Raw genomic sequence first — 25214 nt, 5'->3', positions numbered from 1 at the left:
TTGTTGACACACAGCCTCTCTGTGGGTTCCATATGCTGTTATATGATACTAAAATGGATTCACTCTGCATGCTTTACTGAAGGCTGAAGCCTCAGTCAACAGTACGCATCACCTGTCTGTTCCATATCAGACTTTAGGTGGTCAGGCTCTGTGGGACTAGGGATGGCTATTGTTAGGATTGTATCCATACTACTACTTCTATCCATACTTCTCATTACTAATTTAGAACCGGCTCCCATTTAAAACCGGGTTTCCGGGGCATCCCTATGTGGGACCGTCTCATCCTCTGTGTGGCCTAACAGAGTTTTAAATGATAACACACTGACATATTGTTACCTTGTTGATCCAGCTACAAATTTTAATGGAGAAACCGTCCAGCAGTTGTACACGTCAATGTTTCCACGTGTTGCACTGCTGCATCTGTGAACAAATGTTCTATACAGCCTTTAGTGTCTCCAGAGGGAGCCGTGTGAAGTCAGATAAATGTCCTCCCGTGATGTCACTTGAGTCAGCGTCGGTTGGGGCTGGAGTTGGAGAGAAGTGAGCTGACTAGAGCTCTGTAGCCCACTTTTGTTTTCTGCTTTAGGGCTCCTTCACACTGGCTGCGTGGCGTGAGCGTGTCAGCTGCGTGAGGTGTCCGTTTTATATTTCGGCTCCCATGGTAACAGGTTAGAGCTTGCACACTGCCTGCGTGACACGCACATCAAACGCGTGCATGCTAGAAATAGGACCGACGCCTATTTTTCACGCGACACGCAAGCGTGTTGGAAGCGTTTCCATTCAAAATAGTCATTTTGACACGAGTACATATTAATAAATGACATGTTGATGTTTGAAAGTCTCTAGGTTTTGACATAAATGCAGATATAAATGTAATTTAAAAAAATAATAATAAATTTATCGATTTTCAAATATTGCACATGTCAATACAGAACGAAATATTCTGGAGCCTATTTTTCTAAAGAAATATGTGCAAACAAATGTACAAACACAAAAATATTGACAAAATAAAGTTGAAGAACACGCTATGATTTCATTTTATCAATGGGAAACATCCATGTGTACAGACAAGGCTAGCAGCAGCAGCGCCACATCAGACACGTTTCTGGTGTGCAAAGACAGAAAAATCCACGCAGCTGACACGCAGCAGAAACGCCACTCCGGCAGTGTGCAGGAGCCCTTAGGCTAGCGGCTCAAGGCTACATTAGCCGTGAAAGCATCACGCACCCAAATATCTGACTGAACTTTTGAGTTGCTCTGTGGGTAATGTAAATATTTCTGGTTTTGCTGCATCGATTTTGATCCTTTTTTTTTTTAAACTGTCCAGTGTGAGTCCGACGTGTTCTAAGTGTGTGATGCTAAATGAGTTGAGTACTCTTTTTAAGGTTGCCAGACTCGATCGTAATGAGCTTTCAATTGCAATCATCAAAATCAAAAGCAGGATCGGCGATTCTCTCTGTATTTATTTTTCTCTCCACGTCTACAGAAGATAAAAAATTACAATCCTTCAGAGACGACAGCGCAGCTTACCGGTAGCTTGCAGCGGCATTTTTCCAGACGCCGTCGGAGTGCATTCAGAAACTCAAGCTGTTGTTGTAAAGTTCCCTTGTGCCATCTAGTGGCTCTTCTTTTAACAGTTTGTTCCCAATTGACTGGTTAAATAAGTTATTGTTATTGCACTTAAAATATGATTGATAATGATTTAAATTTGACCTTTAGTGTGGTACATTCCAAACATAAAACTTTCCAAAAATGTAAATCACAGGTGTCAGGGCATGAAAGCAGTGAGCTGTTGATCTTTACAAATCAAGACTCCATAGCCTAATAATGGCAGAGCAGTCAGCCGTATCTGTCACGTGGCTTTTATTATTTTTGATTCAGTTCTAGGTACGTCCAGCCCGAGTCAAGTTGTGTGGAGAGGAAAACGACTGACTGAATAATTACCAAGTTTTTCTGATGTGTGTTCCGCAGCTTGTTGCTTGTGTCCAAGTTCTTCGAGCATCACCCGTTCACCCAGGAGGAGGTCTCGTCGGAGGGAACCACCCCTGTGTCCGAGGCCTGTCCATCACTCCCCCCATCCGACTCCACCGGGTGAGTGCTCCACCTTCACACACCACAGGAGTCATTCTCCTCTTAATGTGCTTCTCCAGTCTTTTTTAAAAAAAAAACCTTTTCCCTCATTTAGTTCAAGACTATTCATCCCTTCTATTGGACTCCCTCCTGATTGTTTAGACTTGGTCTGAAAGACACACCAAATTGTTGGAAATGTAAGACGGAGAACGGCCAATTACTTCATGTCCTATGGTCCTGTGATAAGGTCCAGGAATTTTGGACCAGGATACATGATAACCTAAGTCAGATTGCAGAGACCCAGGTTCCATTCAGCCCAAGATTATTTGTTCTGGGAGATGGGTCAATCCTAAGCGGGATGGATAAGCACATAAGAAGCAGGGTCCAGACTAGTTTAATGATAGCCAGACAGATTATTTTAAGGGGATGGAAGAATGAAGGGGTGCTGTCAATCCAGGAGTGGGCTTGTGAGATGGCTAGGGTGGCGGCGTTTGAAAAAATTTCATATTCGGTTTGCCAGATTAGATGTCTATACTAGAAAAAGCTTTCTCATCCTTTCTTGATTTTTGTCTGGGTGGGTGGTAATGATGGCGCGTTCATTTTGAGAATTGTGTTTCGTATTAAATGTAGTAGTAGTACTAGTAGTAAAGTAGTAAATGTGCATACAAATTTCTGATTTGTCACCAGCAAGTCTGTCTACTTTTCACTTGCATAATTCCTGGTTCCAGGTCTATATGCCATGCCACTGTGTCCCCGTCCAAGTCCATACCCATCCCGCCCAGTTTCCGGCCCAACGAGGAGGACCACCGCAACCAGTTTGGCCAGCGGGACCGCTCGTCCTCCGCCCCCAACGTCCATATCAACACCATCGAGCCGGTCAACATTGATGTGAGTCTGTTCTTACTGACTCTGATAGATGTGTGCTTCTCTACCGTTAATATGAGTTGCCATCATGGCTCTGCAGGGTTCGTTCCAACCAAACAGCAGCTGATTTCTCTCATTGATACTCTTTAACCGGAGAACGGGAGCTAACCAACTACAAGCTGGTTATATTTGGCAGAGTCTAGAGCCTCCAGCTTCCTCTTATCATGTAGCAGCCATCATCTGTTACTTTTCTACAACATTTTTTGTCACATACAGCAAACATCTCCTCACTGTAAAAAAAAAAACATGGTTTCTGTAGACACCCCAGGCTCCACAAACAGCAACAAACACAAACTGGCCAACCTGCACCACCAAACATAAAAAACAGTGTTCCAGCCAATAACAGACAACAAGGATTTGGGGGTGGGGGTTGGGGGAGTTAGTGCGTGGAAGGGAGGGGACAGGATGAGGAGGAGGGAGGGGCGAGCTAGCCTCGTTTACAGTCAGTTCAGTGCTTTTTTTGTCAAGGTAAGGCTGTTTGTTGCCTTTTCTAATGCAACTGGCCAGTGGCCCGGGTTAGAATCCGACCCAAGGCCTTGCTGCATGTCATTCCCTCTCCCCCCCCTTTTGTGTGTGTGTGTGTGTGTGTGTGTGTATGTGTATAAAGTGTTTTGCATATTAATTTCTCTTCTCCCTTCTTTTCAGGACCTGATTCGGGATCAGGGCTTGCCGAGGTCTGATGGAGGTAAGGCTCAGAGGAGACTCTTTCTGTGGCTTAATTCCCACCATCCCGTGTCTGCGTGCTCTGGTTCTTATGTATGTATGTGAGTGTGTGTGTGAAGTCCAGTCACTGAGAGCAGTAGATGAGGACGCACGTTTATTCCCATCTGTGGGTCAGGGTTTCTGGAAGAACAGAACTTCCAGTTCCAGACCTCGTTTTTCTTTCTTACTCTGAGCTGCTCTGCCAGGCCGAGCTCCTCCTAATACTCAGCTAGCTGATGAATCTTTCAACTTCATTACACAGGTTTAGTGCAATTAAAATCACCAAAGATTTGTCCGTAAATCAGGGGTCTGTAGTAGTCTTCATGATGTAAAGATGATTGATTAGGCCACATGCTTTTGATAAGGGAACTCATTTTAGTTCAGAAACAGCTCATTTCCTAAAAGTCCTAGAAACATACGCCTCTGACCACTTCTTAGTGTCAGACTAGCAATTTACTTAAAGCAACATTTTGGGAAATGCATGTATATGCTTTCTTCTTGTAAGTACCACTCACTCTAAGTTGGATGTCAGGTGGGCTGCCCACCGTGTCTGCTGCCCTGACTATACACCCCCTCCCCCCCCGGGGTATAGTCGCTCCTCTACAGATGTTTGGATATTATGTAGATCTGTAAAATGGATGTTAAGTGAGCATTTAGTGTTATTTAAAGAACACGCATCAAGAAAATAGAATTGACCTCATTAGGCGTATAGCATGTCTAAGCTATTGCAGGCAATGGCTGTTGTTAAACATAATATATTAGTCAAACTCAGCATTGTTAAGAAGGAAAAACCTATGATGTGCCATATATATATATATATATATATATATATATATATATATATATATATATATATATATATATATATATATATATATATATATATATATATATAGTTGAATAGAAGAACTTTTTTGGCTTTGTGCTCCACTGAGCAACTCTCATTGGAATGAACGGGGCTCCGCCTCCAATGCTGTATTCAGTTGTCTTTGTACATCCATGGATTTCCACCTGCTTCCTGTCTTCATGCTAAGCTGGGCTAACCACATCCTGACTCCGGCTCTGTGCTTAACACACAGACATGATATCAATGATATCAATCCGAACATCTCACTCAGAAAGAAAGCAAATCAGAACATTTCCCAAAACGTTGACAGCGAAATGTATTCCATCCATCTTAAAGTAAATGTAGTCGTGTGAAAGCTGACGAGCACATGTCGTGTGGGAGGAGGCCTCTCCGGTGGTTAGCCAGAGGTGAGAGGGGCAGGGGGAGTAGCAGTGATGGTCTGTCTGTTTCTCTTTGCCCTGCAGCCCCCCCGACCCACCCCGCCCGCTGCTTGAGGAAGCACCGAACACGGACCTCAAGCCCCCTCCTATACTCCTACCCCAATGACATAGTGTTTGATTTTGAGCCCGAGCCTGTTTTCCGAGGTAGTTAGGCCTCTGTGTGTTCCTGTGTCCTTCACCTTCCCACACCCCCTCACCACACACCAACCCCCGCCCTGTGTCACATCCACTGTGTGTGTGTCCCCCCCCCCCCCTCTCTCTCTTTCTCCCCTTTATGTCCTCACATGCTCTCTGTACCACACACCGCTGCTCTGATCACACACTGCTCTGGATCTAGGGATGGGGCTTTGATTGCTGAAACACTAGTAAAAATTCAACTAATGCAAGTGGCATCACTTGTTCTGACACCAGGCTTTAGTCACATTCAAAAATTCAAATGAAATACCTACCACTCTGGGAAAGCACACACATAACTGCATTGTTTAGATGGCTGCTTGATTTGATAGAGAACATTATCACCATGACTTCAAGTATTTTAAAGGGTAAGTTTGCCATAAATATTTCTTTGCTTACCTCATCAATGAAATTCGGACAGTGTGTTCTGTCAGCTGGGGCTTGCAATAATTCTCACCAAAAATCAATCTACAGTATTTATTCTCTGTATATCTGTCTAAAAATGAAACTCCAGTCCTGTATTTGTGGCCTACATAGTTTTAAACATATGTTTGCACCAAACGTGTACCAAACCTAGTCCCATGTTGTTTCTCGTTTCTATAGAAATGAAGTCTGATAAACTGCAACCAGTCGGTCGGAGAAATGACACATTTATTAAGATGGCATATCAGCACCATTCTTGATACCCGGATACCAAAAAGAGTCATGACATTCAAAAATGTTGCTATATTTATAATGGCTACATGATTGTAGCTATAGTTGTAAAAAGTAGCTACTGCCTGCTTGGAAAGTCACAAAGTTCAGATGATGTCGTGCACTAACTTGCATGTGCATGGAGTCGTTATGAAACGATTTGCATATCCATAAAATATTACAAATTTCAAAGATTGAAAACCTAATAAAGTGAAGTCAAACTAAGCTTAAAGGGATATTTCACCACTAGAAAGATGAATATGTAATAAATTGGGTCATTTATGTAGTAGAAATGTGAAAGTTGGTGCCTTCTAGACCGAGAAAAGCCAGAAAATGTGTTTTTGGCTCGTGGATGAAAGACAACAACTCCCAGAATGCACTTGCTTCGCTTCCCTACGAGTCCACTCTCAAGCCACGCCTACCGTTTACAGACATAATAGACAGTGAGACACTTAAGTCAACTCAGATGTGTTTTATTGTCATTTCAACCATATACATGAAACAACGTTTCACCGTGGCTCAAATGGTGTTACACATTTAAAATGTATAATTACAATAATTATAATTACGACATTATATAAAAATGACATACAGGCTACATTTAGTGCACACACATTATATGCTCCGTAAAGTTCAGCTAACGCATACTAGCATTAGCGCTTGGTGGGATGTAAACACAGAGTATAAACACAGCCGTGAATTTGCGTGGAATGTAGAATGGTCGGCATTTAACAGTCACAAACTCCACTAGCAGTTAGTTGGATACAAGCTGCCCATTTCTGCACCAGTCCGTGTTAACACGGCCCACCTCCACTAGTCTTACCCGGTGACAGAGCAGCCGACTATCATCTGCTCAGAGGGCTAGCAGGCCTGGTACACTGCTGTTCAGCCATGTTTCCACAACAACAAAAACACAGCAGTCTCTGAACTTGCGTTGGGAGTTTCGTTGAAGTTGGATGTAGTCCAGTTTGTTGTCTAATGAGCGGACACTTGCAAGCAGGATTGATGAAACAGGTGGCCGACTAGCATTAGCTTTCCACCTAGCTCGAACTCCTGCCCTCATCCCGCTTTTCTGCTATCACGCACAGCGCTTTAGATGTCCCCTTACCTGGCTAGTAGGGGTGTGCAAAGCAGCCGGTATTTGTATCTGTATTTGTATTTGTTGAGGGGGGAAAAGTATTTGTATTCGAGTAAAATTCAAAATGGGCGTAAAAATCCAGTTTTTTTGCGTTACACTTCTAATTTACGTTATAGTGTAAGTATTCTTTACGTTAACGTTACTCTGTCAACAGCCTATTGTCTAAATGACCGAGCTAACAGAGCTAGCTACGTAAACAGAGCGAACATGAAAGCACCCGACTGCAGACGTCAATAATGCAGCATAATGGAATAATCTCCCGATCAAACTCCGCTTCCCGAAAGTTATAAACTGCCTCCGGAACCCAGTTAAGGTACAAAAAAAATCTATTCAACAAAAATAGTGATGCAGTTAAGTGTTTTTTCGCTCAGCCGAGTCCTCTCTGTTGCTGTGTGGAGCAGCCTGTGTCAGTCACCTCTTTTACTCTTTTCCCCTCCCCCGACTCCTGAACATCACTCACTCATCCGGGCATGTACTGCGGTCTCATGAGGAAACGCAGCTTTTTGATATACATTTTTTCTTGTTCCTGAATACAAATATTTTTAAAAGTATTTGTTCGAAGTAAGTATTCGTAAAAACCACGTTATTTGTGCCTTTCCGAATACCATATTGGGGTTCGGCTCCACCCCTACCGGCTAGCGACACCACAGGCTGAGGTGCTGGTCTCCGTAGCAGGCGAAGCTCGCGTAGTGTGTCGAGTATTCCGTCTGTAATAAAGTTTCCTGCATATTCTCCGATCTGTGCCAATGTATCCCGGTGGTACACGTGCGGTAGTTTGAACGCACATAATTGTAAAAAGTTTGCTGCTGAAAAGAGAAGGCCTGTTATTAGCTTAGCTTCAAGATGGCTGACACTGGAGTCGCATCGGCTAGTGACAGTCCCACCCCCTATGGGCGGGTTGAAAACATGCGGAACTAGCTGGCTGTAGTATATAGCATCTGGCCGAGAAAGCCTCCGATTTTTCCGGACCCACAATACAGAGAAGGCCCGCCTCAGAGGGACATGAGGGAGGGAAGCACGGTCATTCGAAAATACTACCAGGTTTCTACTGAAACAAAGCTTAATGCTAATTGGTGAAGTATCCCTTTAACTGACTGGAACTAGCTCATAATTAGCTTTATCATTATCTGTTATTATGTAAGTTGGTACAGTAGATGCATCTAAACCTACCTGTCATTTCACAAATGTTTGATGCAGACTGTTGTATAGCAGTGCAATGCCTACCATACACATAGACTGACCCCATCTCACATCTTAAGACAATCATAACCTTAAAGACTGTCATAATATGTAAAGACTGGGGATCTTGCAGGGTCACACATTGCAAGACTACAACTAGATTTGGTTTGAAAAATTTAAACAAGCTAGCTAGCTAGCTAGCGTTAGCTGGTAATATTAGGGAAAGTTTGCAGATTTTTCTGTTTATCTGCCGGTAAAACTCCCGCTGGATGACGCGCTTCAGAAAGGTTGAAAATCTGCAACTTTCCCTCTTTAGCGTTTAGCATAGCGCGGCGCCATAACAACCATCAACACCACGGTCTATAGCCGTTTGCTGCTTCCTGTTTGGTGCTGGAGGGAGAGCACCCATTGGTTGTTGACAATGTTCATGTGATTTAACTTCACTTCCAAGACTTCAAACTTAGGATAATATCAGACACGTTTGATTTTGTCTGAACGTCCAGATGGGAGAAAGAGTGACTGGGACTGAGTTTTATGACCTTACACCAAATGATGGAGATGACGGCTACAACATTTTTTGTCACATACAGCAAACATCTCCTCACTATCTGCTAGCTGCCTGTCCCCTGAACACACGTTCACAACAAAAAAAGTGGTCTCTGTAGACAGCCCAGGCTCCACAAACAGCAACAAAAACAAACTGCGCCAACCTGCACCACCAAACATAAACAGTGTTCCAGCCAATAACCGACAAGAAGGATTTGGGGGTGGGGGTTGGGGGGTTAGTTAGTTAAGGGAGGGGGAGGGGACGGGAGGAGAGAGGGGCGAGCTAGTCTCGTTTTGTTTGAAAATACTTTGAACGTCAACAAGAAGTGACATCACCCAACATCGCTTAGAGCACCTTTTAAATGTTGCATGAGCCAAAACGGAGCATGTAAGTTGAAATAATAAATATAAATGATTTATAATAATTTAGAAGCTTGGTTGGCACTTTCCCCCTGCTGCAGTCTTTGTGCTAACCCAGGCTAACATGCTAACATACCCGGGAGTTTAAAACCCTCTTTGGAGAACTCCATTGAAGAGACAACAGTTTGAAATCTGTCTCCTTTGCAATCATCATAACATCCTCTGTGGTCCTGGCAGAAGCAGTTAATAACCGTGATGTACTTTGTGAAGTCTAGATTATTAAACCATTAACTGCCATCCAACCAAGCCCCCCCCTCACCTCTCCTCTGCATGTGACCAAACACACAACTGAAAAGCTCCTCTTTGTTTACTCTTCTGCTTTCTCTCACCTTCTCTTTTTGAACTCGCCGTCTCACCTCTTCTTTTTATTTCTTTCCCCCCCACCCGATCTCCCTGCAGGCTCCACCACAGGGCTGTCGGCCACGCCCCCCGCCTCTTTACCTGGCTCTCTGACCAGCGTCAAGGTACCACAGAAGTCGCCGTGCCCACAGAGGGAGCGCAAGTCGTCGTCCTCGTCTGAGGACCGCAATAAGATGGTGAGACCCTGTCCCAGATATTGGTGTCTGTCTGGAGTCCGTTTTGTGTGTGCCCGTGCTGACTGAGTGCCCTGTGGAACAGAAAACCCTGGGGAGGAGGGACTCGAGCGACGACTGGGAGATCCCCGAGGGCCAGATCACTCTGGGCCAGAGGATCGGCTCTGGCTCCTTTGGAACTGTCTTCAAGGGGAAGTGGCATGGTAAGACCAATGCTATACTGTGTTTTCAGACCACTGGCATCACAGGGTTTCCCCAGTGTATTGCAGGCCTGGTGGCCCACTGGGCCTAAGTTGCCCTCTATCAGTATCATCTATCTACTATCTATCACTGGGAATTTTTTTTGTAATGTATTTTTAGGACGTTTTTGAAACTACAGTTACAGTGGTGCGGCTCGGTTGGAAACGTAGACGTAGGAGGAGGTTTAAGGCTCTGATACCCCAACCCGATGGCCGACCGTCGGCAGAAAAGGCAGTCGGACTGACCGCCTCCCCGATTTGGTCCAAAAAGTGCCTCGGAACACACTGAAGCGACACCGACTTGAGCGTAGGTTCTGCGCGTGTGCAAGACGTAATACATCTCCATAACAGCAGGCGGCGCTAATCTTTATTGTCGCCCAAAACTGAAAACATTTTAAGAGAGAAATAGGCCGTGCAGTTGCTGAATCTGTCTTCATTTAAGATCGACAAAGGTCAGTTTAAAAGATTTTCATCAGATTTTGAGAGGCGTTAGTCATGCTCATCCCGCTTGTCATTTCCGGGTTAGCGCTCCACCAATCAGATTGGTCATTGAGTCCGACTGCCCGTCTTCCGATTCAACATGTCAAAACGGCCCAAATAAAGGCAGATGGCTCCTCCGGCTGACGACGGCACGGAACACACCGAACAGACTCAAGTCACTGACCTCGCCAGGCGATCTGACGGCCGATTATCAGGTTGGTGTGTCAGGACCTTTAGAGTCCCTCGATCTAGATTAAATAGACTTAAAATTGTTTTTGTCCCTGCGTCAATAAAGCTTTTAAATAGCAGATAAATAAATGTCTAAGTCAAGACGGACTGGGAGGATCTCTTTGGTTTTACTACTGTTAAATGATGTACTTATTTTTTAATAATTAGTGTTTTAGGAACCTTGTAGGAACCAAATACCCCCTACAGCACCAAATGTGGATTCATCCGCTGCTGAAAATAGTCCCCAATAAAGGCACTATTTCCAGTTTGATGAATTTTTTTAAGTTATGAAAAAACAAGCCTTACTTAAAGGTATTGTTTGTTTATATGTATAGTGTGTGAGATTTTAGGGATCAGTAGATTCCTGAGCTACTCGCCCGGCGGGGCCAGTGGCACTGACCAGTATGCAATGTGTGCAGCTTTTTCACTGGTGAAACATTTAAGATCTAAAAATGTGTAAAAAGTCTACAAACTGGTAATACAATGCAGTTGTGTTTGTGCAACATGTTCTTAAAGTCAACGCTGGCATATGTCTTTGCCTGACATGTCGTCTGTCCCCGCCCAGGTGACGTGGCCGTGAAGATGTTGAACGTCACAGCTCCCACACCGCAACAGCTCCAGGCCTTCAAGAACGAAGTGGGAGTCCTCAGGTAACTTCTGTCATCCACCCTTAAATCAGGGGCATCCGTACCCTGGAAATCCAGAGTTCTTGCGAGAGCACAATTTGAATTTGCTCAGCGAGTCACTCTGGCATTCAGCAATGATGCTCATTAACTATGCCCTTGTAGCCGAGCTGCACTAATCACATCGGTGTATCTGATATAGGCAGGCCAGAGGCGAGCTAAACCGATGACGACAGCGCTGCAACGTCCAAGTCATTAGTAAACATTGCAAGATGGCTACGGATGAACACCAGTTGTTTGAAACGGCTTTGGCCGCTACGATGAACGAGTTAGACTTGGCTTTTTATCTAAAAGAGGAACAGAAGACAGCGCTCCAATCGTTCCTTTGCAAGAAGGACGTTTTTGCTGTTTTGCCGAGCGGATACGGCAAGAGTTTAATCTACCAGTTAGCTCCTCTGGTAGCTAAGAGTTTAATCTACCAGTTAGCTCCTCTGGTAGCTAAGAGTTTAATCTACCAGTTAGCTCCTCTGGTAGCTAAGAGTTTAATCTACCAGTTAGCTCCTCTGGTAGCTAAGAGTTTAATCTACCAGTTAGCTCCTCTGGTAGCTAACCGTATGGGTACGCTCTAGATGCGTCACCCTGTGTATTGTTGTGATTGGTCTTAGTGTTATCCAATTGCGTGCAGTGAGATTTTCAAATGCATGCTTGGTGCCGCCCCTCGAGTTGGGCCATTTTCATTTCTCAGTGCCAGACCCTTAATCTTTCGGATTTGGGTCTGGATTTCCAGGCTAGGGCATCCGTGTAAATATATAAAGATAAATAAATGAATAATGACCAATGTTTTTATTCATTTTCATTGCAAATACAATTTTCAACAACCCCCCGCGTCATAACCCACAACACAATTTCTCTCTCAACTTTTGCCGTACTACAAAAGCAAATTATATGAAAGTATCACAGAAGCAGCTTCCCTGTTTTCTACTTTTACAAACGTGTGTGTGTGTGTGTGTGAGACATCACTGCGCCATAGGGTGTGGGGGCTGTGTGGTTATAGAAGGCTATATTATATATATATTTTTATTGATCCCCTCCCTCCAGAATTATTTAATTAATTGTCACACTCCCAGACACAGTGCATAAATGTTCCTTTAGCCTCATTACATGTAAAACAAAGGTCAGGTTGTGTATGTCTGCATCAGCCAATTATATTGGAGTAGCTTTAAATTAGTTTGCTATTTGTGCACCTTTCATACTGCCATACAAATGAAGATCAGATTACTGAAGTATCATCCTTTGACAAAGCTATACAAAACTGCAGTGCTGCACTTCTGTCTTTTCATGGACCCGTGTGTATGTGTGTGTGTGTGCTTGCTCCAGGAAAACGCGTCATGTGAACATCCTGCTGTTCATGGGCTACACCACCAAGCCTCAGCTGGCAATCGTCACCCAGTGGTGCGAAGGCTCCAGTCTGTACCACCACCTGCACATCATCGAGACCAAGTTTGAGATGATCAAGCTGATTGACATTGCCCGGCAGACCGCTCAGGGCATGGAGTGAGTCCCAAGTTTTTAAATATATATCGGCCGATATATCGGAATATTGGATTTTTAAATCGCCAAATATTTGTATCGGCCTTAAAAATCCTTTATTGGACGGGCTCTAGTCAGAGGTCACCGCGTGTGTGCTTGGTCTAAACTCTTTGCTCTTTCCCTCCTTAGTTACCTGCACGCCAAATCCATCATCCACAGAGATCTGAAGAGCAACAGTATCCTTTTGAGACATTTCACTCAGTCAGTTCATCTTCATGCTGCGGTCTTTCTGTTCTCCAAATGAAATTGAAATCTGTGGTAGGGATGATAATTTAGATTTTTTTTTCTGACCGATAGCCGACCCTCGTGAACCGATTACTAACCAGAAATCAGTCCCAGTTCACCCGTCCAGGACACTCGGACATACTTCCCGCTAGGGTTGCACGATATTAACAAAATTTGATATTGTGATATCGATAATGAATATTGCGATATCGATATTAATTTTAATATTGTTAAACATATGTCAAATTGCAAAAGTTACGGGACAACGGATCAAAATAGATTCATAACAAATACAACACAAGGTTTATTTCAACTGACAGTCATATTAGACTAGTCCAACATGAATAAATATATAAATAAGGACCATGTCTACAGAACAGGACATATTAGAAACAATAAAAATCGCGACACTTTCGATATAATATTGCGCAACGTGAGCGCGATAACGATATTGAGTCGATATATCATGCACCCCTACTTCCCGCGTTCCGTGGACAGCTGCAGACTTGTACCGGTCGCAGAGCCACAATGTTCCATGTATTGTCACGGTGGACACATGCAGTCACTCTCCTGGAAGGAAACGCGTGGCCGACATTCAACCCGCCAGTCCTCATCGAGACTGTCCGCTGTGAGCGCCATCCAGCACAGAGCCGCCAGCAAGGAAAAAAGTGCAGCTTAAAACACAACAAGAAATAGACTGTATAGCATATTTTGCTTTTACAATGCAAAAAAAACTTTGTAATTAAAGGTGCAGTTGGTAAGATGCACCAATCAGGGCCAGGGGGGGTGTCTAACTGCGTGTCAGTCACTGCTCATGCACACGCATTCATTCTCCCTTGTGGGGGGAGGGGCTTAGGAGACCGTTTTGGGCTTTAGCAGAATCTCTCTCCCACCTTTTATTCTTAAATAATTCTTGGTTGGTTGGTTAACGTTTAAACGATGAGTCGTTAGAAGAAGAGAGCGCTTCCTTGACCTCCTTTCCTCCAGATATTTTCCTCCACGAGGATCTGACGGTGAAGATCGGGGACTTTGGTCTGGCTACAGTCAAGTCCCGCTGGAGCGGCTCGCACCAGTTTGAACAGCTGTCTGGCTCTATCCTGTGGATGGTCAGTGTCGCCCTTATCAAGTGTTACATTTCTTGAGTTGGTTCTTTATTATAAAAACAGTATTTGGTGCTAGCTGGCAGTCTGCAGTCCAGTGAGTGTCCGCTGTGCTCTCTCAGGCTCCGGAGGTGATCCGGCTGCAGGACAAGAACCCCTACAGCTTCCAGTCAGACGTCTACGCGTTCGGCATCGTGCTGTACGAGCTGATGTCAGGAGCACTGCCCTACTCCAACATCAACAACCGAGACCAGGTACGATAAATCCCACTCATGTTTTAATATCTGTACAGCATGTTTTATTTCTTCATAGAGATTCAGAATACAGCTCCGCAGCTAGCTGGTTACACACGTACCAACACCCCCTCACACATGCAGTGTGATGTCTGAACCAAGTGAGCAGGAAATACAGCTACCATTTGCAAATCTGGATCCATCACATAACGGACCGACTCAAGTTCCAGTCATTAAGTGAATAGATTTACACTTTGGGAAAGGAGCTTGTTCACTTGTGTTGTACTTGTGCGTCTCGTGTCTGTGTGTTAAAGGGAAACGTGTTCCAATTTTCAACCGGCTTTGTGTCACTGCAGCACGAGCAGGATGCAAAATGCATTGTCCAGCCGACTTTGGCTGGTGCTGAGCCGGTAGCTCCGGGTGTCGAGCCGGCGCTGAGCTGGTAGCTCGGGGCGGTAGCCGGTAGCTTGGGGCGGTAGCTCGGGGTGCTGAGCCGGTAGCTTGGGGCAGTAGCCGGTAGCTCGGGGCGGTAGCTCTGGGTGCTGAGCCGGTAGCTCGGGGCGCCGAATGGGCGCAGGCGGCACGGAGGGAGGCCGACGCCATTCACCTGCATGTGCATGCTGCGTTAACACACAGACGGTTGAAAATCTGCAAATTTCCCCTTTCAAGTACAAGAGCTTGAGTCAGGATATGGTTAGCCTAGCTTAGCATAAAGACTGGAAGCGGGGGAACACAGCCAGCTGATTCTACTCCTTCTGGAACCTTAAAGCAGCCATATTATGCTCATTTTCAGGTTCATAATTGTATTTTAAGGTTGTACCAGAATAGGTTTACATGGTTTAATTTTCAACACCATATTTGTGTTGTACTGCAGTGCTCTCTCTCACTGCTGCAGATCCTCTTTTCAGCTGGTCTCTGTTTTAGCTACAGAGTGAGACCTCTTTTCTTCTTCTTCTTCTGTACTATCTTTGATTGCACTTGCACATGCGCAGTAGCTCAGATGTAGATCATGTCAGCTAGCTAGCTCCATAGACAGTAAAAGAAAGGCTGTTTCTACAACTTTGGTCAGTTACAAGGCAGGATTAGCTGGGAGACTTCTAAATGAGGGCGCACATGGAAGTAGTTCTTTTGTAGATTATGGTGAACTTGTGTCTGTTGTAGCAGTGCTTTGCTATTGAGAACGAGGTAGCATGCTAGCGTTAGCATGCTAGCGTTAGCATGCTAGCGTTGCTAGCGTTAGCATTAGCGTTAGCATGCTGACGCTACGAGCTAATGGTTGCGGTTAGCCAGCTCGTTTTGGCTTGTGACATCACAAGCCGTGCCGATTTTGACCAGCTCACCCAGAGACTGAAGGCAGGACACATTCAGAAACCGTATCTCACTCTAAACAGCATGGATGGATTTTTTTCAAAGTTTGTATGTGTGTGGAAGCACCAGAGACACAACATAACACCCCAAATCCCAGAAAAAGTGATTTTTTCATAATATGGGCACTTTAACAGTTATCTAGAGCTGCTACTATTGATTGTTCATCACCAGGATTAGATTTGAGGCATGTGCTCCTCAGGCAACAGCCAAATCCAAACTGCACAACAAATGTAGGATTTATCAGCCTTTTCATTTTAAAATGGAATTGGAACTTCACTTCTTCATAATTTATTATTTTGCAAATTGTATGATCCTTATTTGGAATTTATCCATGCATCGTTTTAACATGCTTAATTAGATTTAGATGAATCTTACTTGTTATTATTTTATTTATGTTTTTGTAATAAAATCAGCACAGTAAACAAAGTAGTCCAGTCCAGTCCTGTTTGCTAACATTAATATTTGAGCTTTATGAGCAGCTATGGGTCTACAAAATGTTCAACCCTGCCTATTATTATAATTACAATATGACTCATCTCTTCTCTCGCCATAGATCATATTTATGGTAGGCCGAGGTTACCTGTCTCCTGACCTCAGCAAGGTGCGCAGCAACTGTCCAAAGGCCATGAAGAGACTGATGGCCGACTGCCTGAAGAAGAAGAGAGAGGAGCGGCCTCTCTTCCCTCAGGTGAGACAAAGAAACGCGACCGCTGCTGTTCGTCTCTGGGATGGCATCACCGCTGAATGAACTGCAGATAGAACCAGATATTTATTGTAAAATCGGCTCGCGTTAGAGACAGGCCTCACCTGTACGTGCCGACCCCTTCTCTCTTATGTCAGTCCCCTTTATTTATGGCTTTACATTATAGTAGATCTTCTGTGGGAAATTGTAGCACAACAGAGCAAAGTGCAATAAATACACCAGCACTTTAATTATTAGTCACAGTTTAAGATGTGATATTGTCTGTACAGTCATATTGTGTCCTTCCTTTATGTCCTAAGATGCTCCGTTGATCTGATGTCTATGTTTTTGTGTAGACTTTGTCGATTTCCGAATGGTTTCTCTGTGTCATGTTTGTGTTGTGAAGCAACAGATTGTAGCACTACGCCCAAGACCAATTCCACAATAAAGTGTATTCTATCTATCTGTGTTTGAGTCAGTCAGTGATGACTGGAGAATCCGAATGACCGTGATGTAGGCTCAGAAGACGTGTTTTTTTTTTTTTCTGTGAATTCCTTTCATGGTCCCATCACCTGACCGATTTGAACCAATGAGGAATTGATTGGCTTAGCCAGCAGATGGCCTCAGAGGTTCATGAGATGAAGAAGCAGCAGCTGAATCAACACACAGCGCTGTTAATGGCTTTGTTTAATTGTGAATGGTGCTCACTCTGACTCTGACTGATGTCTGGTGTGTGTGTGTGTGTGTGTGTGTTCTGTCAGATCTTGGCGTCCATCGAGCTGCTGGCTCGCTCCTTACCCAAAATCCACCGCAGCGCCTCGGAGCCTTCGCTAAACCGGGCCGGCTTTCAGACGGAGGACTTCAGCTTGTACGCCTGCGCCTCGCCCAAAACCCCCATCCAGGCTGGCGGCTATGGTGAGCACACACACACACACACACACACACACACACACATTGAGTATTATAAACTACTCCACTGAAGAAGGAAGGCTTGTCAGCAGTGACCTCTGTTCACAAATTTTTTACACTAAAGGTGTAAAAACTCAAAGTCCAAAGATGCAAGTAAAGACACACACACACACACACACACACACAGACCCTACTTTCTGCGTAACTTCACACACAGATGAAAACACGGATTAGACTGCTATATTGGTTAATAGATTATTTGTTACTCACTTGATTAGTACAACGCTGGTTGAATGTGGGAAGACTTCATTTAAATTGATTGTAGATGTAGCGCACATGTAAAGGGAGCCCTGTACAGTAATTATTATATCCAGCAGTCCGGCAACAAATACTTGCTTTGCCTTATTGCGTCATCATTACTATTCAAAATGTATTTCTAATGTTTTGCTTCCCCATACATGTATACGTGTTTTCATTCATTGCAGTGGCTTCTACTTTGCCCTTCTTTCAGTTGTTGTTGAGCTACTCTAAAATAAAACTCAACCCTTCCTGTAGATATGTCCCATTCAGAGCTCACCAGAAGAGGAAGGGATTCTTCCCTTCTGAAGGCTTTTAATGTGAAACATCTGGGTGGGAAGTCTGTCACTGACAGTAGCTTTAACAGTAGCAGGTACATCTGGGTTTCTCACACACTAACCTCCTCTGTCTCTTCCTTGCTTTTCAGGGGAGTTTTCTGCGTTTAAGTAAGTGCTGCAGATCCCACCAGTCCATCCCTCGTCACTTCTCAAAAGTCTCGTGTCCATGCAGTGGATTCATTCATTACTGAAAAAAACTGAAAAAAAAATAGTCTCAAAGAATGTGCTTTTTTTTTTTTCTTCCTCTGTCCACCTGAAGAAGGCAGCCTCACTGGAGTCCTTCAAACAAACGCTGTCCAGCACAAACGGCCACAGCGGCGGACACAACTCAATTAGGGAAAAAATGAAAAAAAAAAAACTCACAAAAAGAAGGAGAAAACAAAAAAAAAACCAAGACACAAAGATATCCATAGCGAAACGGTTTTGAGAAGGAGAGCACAAAACTCCACAGATCGACTTGCCTGCTGGAGGGAAAGATGAAGGCAAAAGGATGGAAAGACGGAGGTGGAACGTCAGGAGCAGCCGAGGCTCACGGTGCCCTCGTGCCATCATTTCCTGTGCGGGTGAGGCTGGAGGCCGCTGAACTGCTCTCCGTGTGCCGGCAGAAACGAGCCTGTGGGCGGAGAGGCCTTCCGTCCGCCGGCTGAGAGAGAAGGCCAGGAGTTAGCCGGTCCTGAGACGCGCTGGAGCTCACTCAGCAGGGAATAACCCCGAAGGAAGCTGACTAGCACTTGCTAGGAATGCTGAGTTTTTTTTTTGTGGTCATCTGTTTCTTTTTGAAGAGATGGTAGCTATTTTAGAAGAAGGCTTTCCTTCCACTCACGCAGCACTGGCCTTTGCTTTTTTTTTTTTTTTTTGTCTTTGTGGGCTCGATGCTGACCAAATTCTGCAAAAATACAGTTTGCCTTCAACAAATTCAACGGCAATAGCTGTTTATCTACTGACAGATTTTGCTCTACCTTTAAAATAGAAAAAAAAGAAGTAGTCAAAAGCTTCAAATAAAAGCATGAGAGAAGCGATTCTTTCGGATTTCCGGTAGAAAGGTCCGGGGCCTGCACTTCTCCACCCACAACAGGAGTTATTCTTTGGGATGAAAAATGCTCATTTGCTTGGTGATGAAAGGTATACGGGGGGACTTTCTTATTCTGTTTTTAAAAAAAAGAAGCCCGGTCTAAGCCAACACGAGGTGCATGTTATTTGGCGAGCTCCACTGAGCTGAGGAGTGTGTACAGGGAGTGGTCACACACCATCGTTACAACAAAGCTTTTCCTTTTTGCTTGTCAAGTTTATTTTTTTTTCTCCACAAAACCCAACCTCAGATTGTTTAAGTTTAATTTTTTTTTTTGGAATACCGAGTGCATTGTTTCTTTTCCTGTTTTTTTTTTTTTTTTTTACCGTGTGGCTTAAATATTGCACTCAGCTTAAAACGGGGACCTTATTGTTGCAGCTGCTGACTAACGGGCCGCAGTGTTACCTGCTGAAAGGACCGGGAGAGTTCTGTGGGTCGTCAACGTCCGAAAACGTTACTTCAATCACACCTTTTTACTTTCTCTACACACATGCACCTGTACTTTTTCATTCCAGTGTGTGTTAAGGGTTGTACGTGTTATTACAGTTTTTTAGTTTTTTGGATTTTGTTATTGTCGATGTTTGCCTTTTTCTGTACAGGCAGGCCTGCAGATATTTACTTATGATTTTTGTTTTTATGGATATACCTTTTTTTTTTTTTTTTTTTTTTCCCCCCAAGAACAGCTTTATTTGAAGCTATCAGTCTTTCTTTTGAAGCTTGTTTTAGTCTTTGTGAATCGTGTACTTGCACTTTTTAGAGATGGATCGAAGCAAATGAGCGACTTGCCTTTTTCTTTTTACTGAAGAATAAATTGTGACATAGAGCTGATGACCCAAAATTAAATTTCCAATGCATGAGCCATGTGCAGGGGCTGAACTGTGAATATTTCGCTGGGAAGGCTCCGTTGTCATCCAAGGACGGTCTTTGATATAGCCTCCAGCAGCCGAGTGTGCAGCCGATGAGAGTGCCCGCTGCTCTCAAACAGCTGAAGCATCCCATCAAATACGGACACACTGCTTCACGTCATTCGTCCAGGATCATCTGTCTCACCATTAATTCCCCACCACACTGCATGTCACGATAAAATGGGGGAAATGCTAACCCCTTAAATTGATCGGAAAGCTCCACATTCCCATAGAGAAACACCCACAGAAAACAAACTAAGATTCAGTCCATTCCGAGACGAGACCAAGACCTTCAGAAAGTGGTCTCGAGACCCACACACACCCTCACAATTAACAATTGAAATGATAAAGGCACTTGCAGATTACGAAGTAGTACAAAAATGTAAACCATACCATGGTTGTCTCAGTACCGAGCTCGGGTACTACCACACTGGGTCCTGGTACTGTTCACGGCCCTCACCACCTCCAGTCATTTGGACATTTGTCAGTGGTGCAGCTCATAAAATGTTTTACAAAAACATATTGAAACCACAAACTGGAAGAAATGTTCATGGCAGGATAAATGATGCCAGGTAGTGACAAACAGCATGAACTATAAGACAAATCAATAGTCCTGCTCTCTCTTTGAATGCCTTTTTTTTTTTTTTTTTTAAGGGACTTCTTTTGTTACTTCTCAACCACCAACTTTTTTTCACCACCGTCCAAAAATGGCTAAGAAGTTTGACTCCCATCCAGTGAGTTTGCATTTTCAACATTCGCCCCGCCATAACAAAGATGTACGAGCCGCTCCGTGACTGAATTGTTCCAGGAGAACACTCGTAACGTCTCGGAGACATTACGAGTGATCGTTTGTTAGCATAGCTCCATCAAAACTAAAACGCCTTCAAAACTGCTCCAAATCATCAGATCTATCTAAGTATCTCTGGACTGGATGCACAGTGATGACATGTACGTTTACATCACATTACCCAGGTTAAGACAGCAGACGAAAGCCTGTCCCAGAGTGGGATTCATATTCGGAGAGTGACCAAACCCAAATCTGTGTAAAGCCGGATATCTACTGGTTAAAGCAAGGTGCTTAATGTCCACCTGCTATTGGCTGCTCTTTGTCCCAGGTGATGTCACTCTGAAGAAGCAAAGGTTTTAAAGGGTTATTCCAGGTTTATTACAACTTTGGTCTTGTGGTTTTGATCAACAGCTGCTGAGATGTGGGCACACAGAAAGGGCTGTCAGTGTATTGAAAGCTCAAAAAAGCCAGAGATGTTTCTCAGGAGTAGTGAAGACCAAACCAGAACATAGAGCTCTTCTTCCCCCAAGTGGCCAAACAAAGTAATTAGCCCAGCTGAACCTGCAGTCAGTGATGTGTTGGCCATTTGGGGGCAGCATAAACAACCCTCATTTTCTGCCAGATGTCCGTCCCCTTCCTCTGTCTTTGTGTTGGCGTTCTAACCTCCGGTGGATTTGTGAGGACTATGGTTAACTGCTCCTCAGATCTCTGCAGGGTAAATCCAGACAGCTAGCTAGACTATCTGTCCAATCAGAGTTTTCTGTTGCACGACTAAAACTACTTTTGAACGTACACGTTCCACCAAAACAAGTTCCTTCCCGACGCTATTTAGCAGAGGCACCGTGGCTCCGTCCGCCCAGCTTGGTTTAAAGAAATGCCAATAAACCGGAGCACGTTTTTCTCCCATCCTTTTTGCAGGGTGGTAGGGGAGGACTCCTGAATATTCATTAGGGAACTCATCCCTGATTGGCTCACCCTCACATTCTTACCCTAACCATAACCAATCCCACTCCTCTTGCCTAAACCTACCCAACCAGAGCCGGCAATGAGTACTAGCCATTCAGGGATGGGTTCCCTAATGAATATTCAGGAGTCTTCCCCCTACCACCCTGCAAAAAAAAATAGGCATCCTGGAATGTTGTGTGGACTAGGCAGACCTTCCTCCGCTGCACTGTCTGGCAATGTGAGACTACTGAATTGTTATTGCAAAACTGTCCATTGTAGCCTCTTTAAGGAATGAATTGTATTTTCTAAATTGTCATGTTCTTGTTCTCAGCAGGAATGTTTCCCGTCTCTGCCAGTATGTGTCAAGGCTAGATTTCTTTTTTTTTTTTTTAAAACAGTGCAAACTTAAATTACTCTATTCCAAGGACTTCCTGTCGATGTTGGCTTAAATGGTGAGCACGACATTTCATTTTTATCCTGGAAGAGCAGTTGACAATAAAAGCTCAGCTCAAGGTTTACTTACTTTTCTTGTTCTCGAGCTTTTGGTCTTGGCAACTACTGTGAGGAACGAGGCCGTGACAGCAGCCCGCTGTACTGGGATCTGTTTCAGATTGCTCACTGTTCACCTGAGGAAGTCATGGCTTTCGGAGAGCTGTATTTAATTTCCTTGGAGATCTTTACCTTCTATGAGACTATTCCCACAGATGTAAATCTGCTGAACCTTCATAGAACCTATAGCGCTAAACACTGAGCTCCACCACACATCCTCTGGCTTCATCTTCATCCAAAACTTTCCGTTAACGATATTCATTTCTCTTCTTAAACATTCCCTCCCTTTCCTCCTTGCCTGCACCTTAAACCCATCAATCCCTTTCAATTGAGAACTATCATGAAAAAACTTTATGAAGATTTGTTTTTTTTTGTTTTTTTCACCTGTAAATAGTTGTACAAAGGAAATACTGTCAGTTTGCTAGGAGGCATGGAGACTACAAATGTAACAAATAATACAATGTTCAAAATAAAGAGACAAAGATGAAGAGACATTTTGATAGGCAGACTTCTGAGAAAAACGGTTGAGTGTAAAAAAAAAAATAAAAAAAATAAATATTTAAGGCTGTATCATAAGGAGATGAGCTTAATGTATTTGTTGTGAATATGAAAAACTGATATATTAAAGAAGTGCATGGAAACTGTAGTTTGGTTGTTGTGTCATTGGTATGGTGATTGGATGTTCCACTGACTTTGGAATCATGTCTGTCCACATGGTGGCAGCATGTAACACTAACGTGCCCAGAAAGCTCTGCTGCTGGAAGGAGATACACACAGTAGCCCTTACCCAATCCCCAGTTTATTTATCCTCCATTCCTCTCCTCGCGTCACGTCCCTCCCACAACAGACTCGAGGAGAGGCAACAGGCATTTAAAGTACACTGTGTAGTGTTTTAAGTATATTTTAAGCTAAAATCAATGTCTTCATTCATAAGTATGTCCCTTATTGGTGTAAAATGACCTCTGCCAATGATCTGACTTATCCTCGTACGTGAAGAATTTCTTATGTGTATTGGACGGGCAAGCACTAGCCTACCTGTCTAGCTAATCCCCAATGCGTTTTCGTTCAGAGCCAGCGTCACGTGACTGAAACCAGCTGAGACGGAGAAGGAGGTCAGTGAGAGGCGCTTGTCTCTGCCCCGGCAAATTCGAAAGCCTGCACTGCACTTTAGTTCATAATGGAGGATCATACTTATGCCGAGCCACAGGAGAAGGAATCCTCGTCGCCAAAAAAGCGAAGATTGGAAGACATGTCATAACTTCTTGGTACATAACGGCTACCGTAGTTGAGGACGCTAGACTCAACCTGGACCCTACTTTTCTATGTTTTTGTTTCTAAATGACAACAATCTTTGACATTGGTCCAGTATGGTTATAGTATACAGACCGGGCTCGGTGTAGCCCTATGGGGCGAATGTTCATTGTCAGTTAGTGTCCACTAAAACTTTTGTTTTAGCCAGTGACCGGCTCAGATTATTATTCTATGCCCTAAGGAACATAGAATAGAGAACTAAGGAGGACACGCAGAAAAAAACAAAAACATGATGGACTCTTCACAAGAGGTCATTATCTTCACTCTAGTTTCTGCGCGCAAAAGTCACCGGACTTAGATCAGCCTGACGGCTGATGGAAAATTTCCAACTGGACCGCGGATTTTTGTCACTGCCCCCGCCTGCTGCCACCCGCTCTCGTCCACTTTACAGGCGAGGCACAGCTCATCTCCAACGGGCCCATTATTAATATGGGGCGTTTCATTAACTATTTAAAGGCAACTATGGGGGTATTATGAAGCCAACAAAGCTGCGCCACATTTAGAGTTGATTGTGATTTATAAAAGAAAACCTGCGTAGGATGTGAGAACGCACTGTTTTTATGAATCCAATTATTGTGTGCAAGCACTTTCTGTTTTGTCCGTACGCCACCTTTTGACGTGAATCCTACTAATAGTTTTATAAACGAGGCCCCCGATGTCTGCTGATATTAGCCCGATTAAAAACAGGTGTGAAAATAGGCAGGATTAAAAGACATGACTTTTGATGGCTAAAACATTTCCTTTTTTAATTTTAGCACAGCAGCTTACATCGAAACACAATCTGTTTCATTTTCTCTGCTGTCCATTTTTCTTTTTCAAACATAAAGACGGCTGAAAACCATTTTCAAGTACACTTCTAAAGGAGCAGACAGCAAGACGCAGCCTGGTCATTTCATTAAGTTGGATCTTTTAGCAGAGGTTAGGGCAGCTGGAAGCAGCGACGGAGGAGTGCCAGTCTTGTCCTGTCCCACCTCAGATCATAGGCCATTGGGTCAATCTGAAAACATACACAAACCAATGAATAAATACGTGTATGTGGATTTCTCTGTATCACTTTCTGTGTATAAAAATAGACTTAGAAATGCCCTGCTGTCTAAACGATGTGATTTTAGAAAAAAAGATTACTCTTAGAAATCTGTTATACTGTAAACATGGCATTTATTTCAGTTTCTCAACATGTATTTATTTTTATTACATTTTAATGAACTTTTTACACACTAACACGTGTTTTCACAACCTTCTACCTGTGAAAGTGTCCTGGAACGGCAGTCAAACCCGTAACTTACTACTCGTGACCTCGTACCGGATCGTCGTACTCCCAGTTACAGTTTTTGACGTCACACACACATAAACAACAATGGCGACCCCTGTTGATGCTGTACAGATGCCTGGATTTTTCTTGCAACTTCACAATGACGCCGTGGATGAATGCATTACAAACTTAAGTGACACCTGTCTGGAGTTACATATTTGCCATTAAAAATATTTAACATGTAAATGAAAATACTTTATAAATGCATTTACCTCACTCTCTACGTTTCTTGCAGGGGCCAGATTCTGCCATCTCTGGCAAACAACTTATACGGTCCAACTTTGCTCCACAGCACACCTTGCCGTTTTCCGGACCAGATTTCATCTATTACTGAGAATTAGAAGACAGTTATTTACCA

At 43.8% G+C, this 25214-nt stretch overlaps 1 protein-coding gene and 1 long non-coding RNA gene across 3 annotated transcripts in view; one reads left to right on the top strand and one right to left on the bottom strand.

Annotated features, from left to right (window-relative positions):
- The window catches only part of braf (B-Raf proto-oncogene, serine/threonine kinase), a 35910-nt gene extending 17556 nt beyond the window's left edge, over nt 1-18354 (top strand). The window contains exons 7-20 of one of the 2 annotated variants that reach the window (XM_031288234.2): nt 1972-2091; nt 2799-2958; nt 3640-3679; nt 5008-5127; nt 9533-9669; nt 9752-9869; nt 11179-11263; nt 12614-12790; nt 12956-13002; nt 14039-14157; nt 14274-14405; nt 16306-16440; nt 17196-17349; nt 18068-18354. In XM_031288234.2, coding sequence (XP_031144094.1) covers nt 1972-2091; nt 2799-2958; nt 3640-3679; nt 5008-5127; nt 9533-9669; nt 9752-9869; nt 11179-11263; nt 12614-12790; nt 12956-13002; nt 14039-14157; nt 14274-14405; nt 16306-16440; nt 17196-17349; nt 18068-18090 — 1567 coding nt within the window. In that variant the 3' untranslated portion in view covers nt 18091-18354. The remainder of the gene's footprint in view (nt 1-1971; nt 2092-2798; nt 2959-3639; nt 3680-5007; nt 5128-9532; nt 9670-9751; nt 9870-11178; nt 11264-12613; nt 12791-12955; nt 13003-14038; nt 14158-14273; nt 14406-16305; nt 16441-17195; nt 17350-18067) is intronic. The other variant, XM_031288235.2, reaches the window with a different exon arrangement.
- Nucleotides 18230-18673, bottom strand: LOC118494005. The gene is made up of 2 exons (XR_004896068.1): nt 18370-18673; nt 18230-18336 (listed from the first exon to the last, which is right to left on the bottom strand). It is a non-coding gene; the product is annotated as an uncharacterized LOC118494005 (long non-coding RNA).
- Nucleotides 18674-25214: the final 6541 nt, after the last annotated feature.

Source organism: Sander lucioperca, chromosome 20 (assembly GCF_008315115.2).
Source record: "Sander lucioperca isolate FBNREF2018 chromosome 20, SLUC_FBN_1.2, whole genome shotgun sequence".
Lineage (NCBI taxonomy): Eukaryota > Metazoa > Chordata > Actinopteri > Perciformes > Percidae > Sander > Sander lucioperca.
This window is presented reverse-complemented; position numbering and strand designations above follow the sequence as displayed.